The sequence below is a fragment of the Myotis brandtii genome, unplaced genomic scaffold (assembly GCF_000412655.1).
Source record: "Myotis brandtii unplaced genomic scaffold, ASM41265v1 scaffold265, whole genome shotgun sequence".
NCBI classification, from domain to species: domain Eukaryota; kingdom Metazoa; phylum Chordata; class Mammalia; order Chiroptera; family Vespertilionidae; genus Myotis; species Myotis brandtii.
In genome coordinates this window covers 1,783,890-1,787,337 of record NW_005360086.1, presented here as the reverse complement: position 1 = coordinate 1,787,337, position 3,448 = coordinate 1,783,890, and the positions used below count along the sequence as shown (strand labels likewise).

Genomic DNA, 3,448 nt, shown 5'->3' with positions numbered 1-3,448 from the left:
GCCTCGGGGTACACACAGAGCTCCTTCGCGACATCGTCTGTTTGCCCTTGATCTTTCCTTATCCCCACCCAGTGCTGATCCAGCACACGTTTAAAGGTCGACCTGGTCGGGCAGGACTCCCCGGCGTTTCTCTTATCGGGAGGCAGGGAGGTGGTTTTGAAAATCAGAATAAAACTCAGAAACCCAGCCCATTAGACAGGTTAATAAATAGTTTTGAAATGAATTGTTGCTTCTGTTATATGTGCTGTCGAAGAGGTATTTTTCAGAAAGATATATATGGCAAAGAAGAAGCTCAGTTGTGTGCCCTTCAGTATATGCAAGACCTCAACTGTATAGGATAATTCGGTTTGAAGCAGTCGCTAAAATGGCAATTCATTTAGTATATAGTACCTTTAATTTTAGCATAATGTACTTTGGAAATTAATCCTCCGAACTTCTCAAATTTCTAAATGTTTAACAATAAAGGAGATTTAAGCAGTTACAGTACATATTCAAAATGAACAGAAACACAGAATTCACTTCTAAATTGGTGAATAGGAATACTACCAACTTCTAAAATTGGCGTAGGTGGATGGGTATTCTGAGTATAGTTTTCAGTAAACATTCTTGTGTGAATTGAGGAAAGAAAAAGAAGGAATATGCTACATATTCTGGACATGTTTTTATTCTTAGAACTCTATTCAAAAACAAATATAGGGTTAAAATATTGTTTTAACTGTAAATCCTGTTTTCCCATGATATTTTGAAGTTTAATAAACAATTTCTACTATATAGGCCTGTATTTTGTGCTGATTATATTTTTCAGACTTTCTATCCTGTTAGACTTTTTCAAAAGTGACATTATTCCGGGGGTAAAAACAGGCTGTGGGACTTAACATTTAGCTCATTTGTACATGTTTGCTTTTGTTTTGTTTTCTTTAAGGAACAAGACCTCTCAAGGTGAAGGATAACCTACTATACCAGCACTTTGAATGAAAATTTGTTTCTCTGCCACAAACTGAACACTTTTTTTTTCCTCCGGTGTGTGTGGGGGGAAGTTGAAACACAAATCTAACTGTGGCATAGCAGCTATGCAGCTTGAAATCCAAGTAGCACTAAATTTTATTATTTCGTATTTGTACAATAAGCTACCCAGGAGACGTGTCAACATTTTTGGTGAAGAGCTTGAAAGACTTCTTAAGAAGAAATATGAAGGGCACTGGTATCCTGAAAAGCCATACAAAGGATCAGGGTTTAGATGTATACACATCGGGGAGAAGGTGGACCCCGTGATTGAACAAGCGTCCAAGGAGAGCGGTTTGGACATTGACGACGTGCGTGGCAATCTGCCACAGGATCTCAGTGTGTGGATCGACCCGTTTGAGGTTTCCTACCAGATTGGTGAGAAGGGACCAGTGAAGGTGCTCTATGTGGATGACAATAATGAAAACGGATGTGAGTTGGATAAGGAGATCAAAAACAGCTTTAACCCAGAGGCGCAGGTTTTTATGCCCATCAGTGACCCAGCCTCGTCAGTGTCCAGCTCTCCATCGCCTCCCTTTGGTCACTCTGCTGCTGTCAGCCCGACTTTCATGCCCCGGTCCACTCAGCCTTTAACCTTTACCACTGCCACTTTTGCTGCCACCAAGTTCGGCTCTACCAAAATGAAGAATAGTGGCCGGAGCAACAAGGTTGCACGTACTTCTCCTATCAACCTTGGCTTGAATGTGAATGACCTCTTGAAGCAGAAAGCCATCTCTTCCTCAATGCACTCTCTCTATGGGCTTGGCCTGGGTAGCCAGCAGCCGCAGCAACAGCAGCCCTCCCAGCCGCCGCCACCACCACCACAGCAGCAGCAGCAACAGCAGAAAACCTCTGCTCTTTCTCCTAATGCCAAGGAATTTGTTTTTCCTAATATGCAGGGTCAAGGTAGTAGTACCAACGGAATGTTCCCAGGTGACAGCCCCCTTAACCTCAGTCCTCTTCAGTACAGTAATGCCTTTGACGTGTTTGCGGCCTACGGAGGCCTCAACGAGAAGTCTTTTGTAGATGGCTTGAATTTTAGCTTAAATAACATGCAGTATTCTAACCAGCAATTCCAGCCAGTTATGGCTAACTAAAAAAAGAAGAAAAAAAATGTCGTAAAAGTTAAAAGTACAAGTTAAAATGCTTGGGCCCAAGGAGGGTTTTTTTTTTTCACCTCCTTGAGATTTTTTTTTTTAAGCGTATAGTAAAGATACATTCAAGCTTGGTTACAAAAATAAAACATGCATCATTTTTCATTTGCCAACCAAGCACAAAGTTATTTTATACTGACTGTATATTTTAAAGCATACTCCCAGATATACAGTATGGCCTCTTACAGTATTTAAGATATAGCAAGGACATGGCTGATTTTTTTCTTTTTATAAAAAATTGGCACTAATAAGTGGGTTTATTGGTCTTTTCTAATTGTATAATTTAATTTAGTACAAAGTTTGTAAAATATCAGAGGATATATATATTGTTTCTACGACATGGTATGCATTTATATCTTTTTACTACAGTGATCTGTGACAGCAGCAGCTTCATGTTGTATTTTTTTTACTGAAATTGTAAAATATCCATCTTAAAGACATCAACTATTCTAAAAATTGTGTACAGGATATTCCTTTAGTGGTGGAATTAAAATGTACGAATATTTGCTTTTTCAAAAAATGTATTTTCTGTTAAAGGTTTAAAGATTTTTGCTATATATTATGGAAGAAAATGTAATCGTAAATATTAATTTTGTACCTATATTGTGCAATACTTGAAAAAATGGTATAAAAGTATTTTGAGTCAGTGTCTTACATGTTAAGAGGGACTGAAATAGTTTATATTAAGTTTGTATTAAAATTCTTTAAAATTAAAAATGCTTTTTGTGGTCTTTTAAACCTTTGCCAAAGATCTATCTCTGGAGTTAATGACATTATACATGCTAATGATGCAGTAAGATCTGACTCATTGAATCCCAAAGGAATAATGGAAAGCAGTTGCTCTACTAGTGCAGCAGATAGTCATTTGCTACCTAAAAAGTTGTCCTATCGAAACTCCATAGCCTGTCCACTGCTTGGGACAGCCTTATTTTTTTGGCACCTCTCTCCAGTCCCTATCTGTCTCCCCTTGCTAGGGATAGTATGCTAAAGCTAGTCACAGCAAGCTTTAAAATGTGTCATGCTGACATCCAAGGTGATAAAATGAAAATCTCCCCTGTAATCTGAGAGGATTTATTTGAAATGTATATGGAGAGAGACCATTGGATCAGTTTTCTGTTTCTGTATAGGAGATGAACAGCTCATAAAACTTGCTTGGACAAAGCAGCTGACCTAACTTGACAAAAAGATTTAGGTCTGTTTGCTAATCCTTTTACTTAGAGTTCAGTCATTGTATGAAGTTGGAGAGTTTATGATCTAAATCTATTCAAGATTGGACAGGTTACTAAATATTA

General features: G+C 38.1%; 1 protein-coding gene across 1 annotated transcript; it reads left to right on the top strand.

The window, feature by feature from the left end:
• Positions 1-922: 922 nt before the first annotated feature.
• Positions 923-2,873, top strand: TOB1 (transducer of ERBB2, 1). The gene has a single exon (XM_014541185.1). The coding sequence runs from the start codon at positions 1,071-1,073 to the stop codon at positions 2,097-2,099; it is 1,029 nt and encodes a 342-aa protein (XP_014396671.1). The 5' UTR covers positions 923-1,070; the 3' UTR covers positions 2,100-2,873.
• The last annotated feature ends 575 nt before the right edge of the window (positions 2,874-3,448 follow it).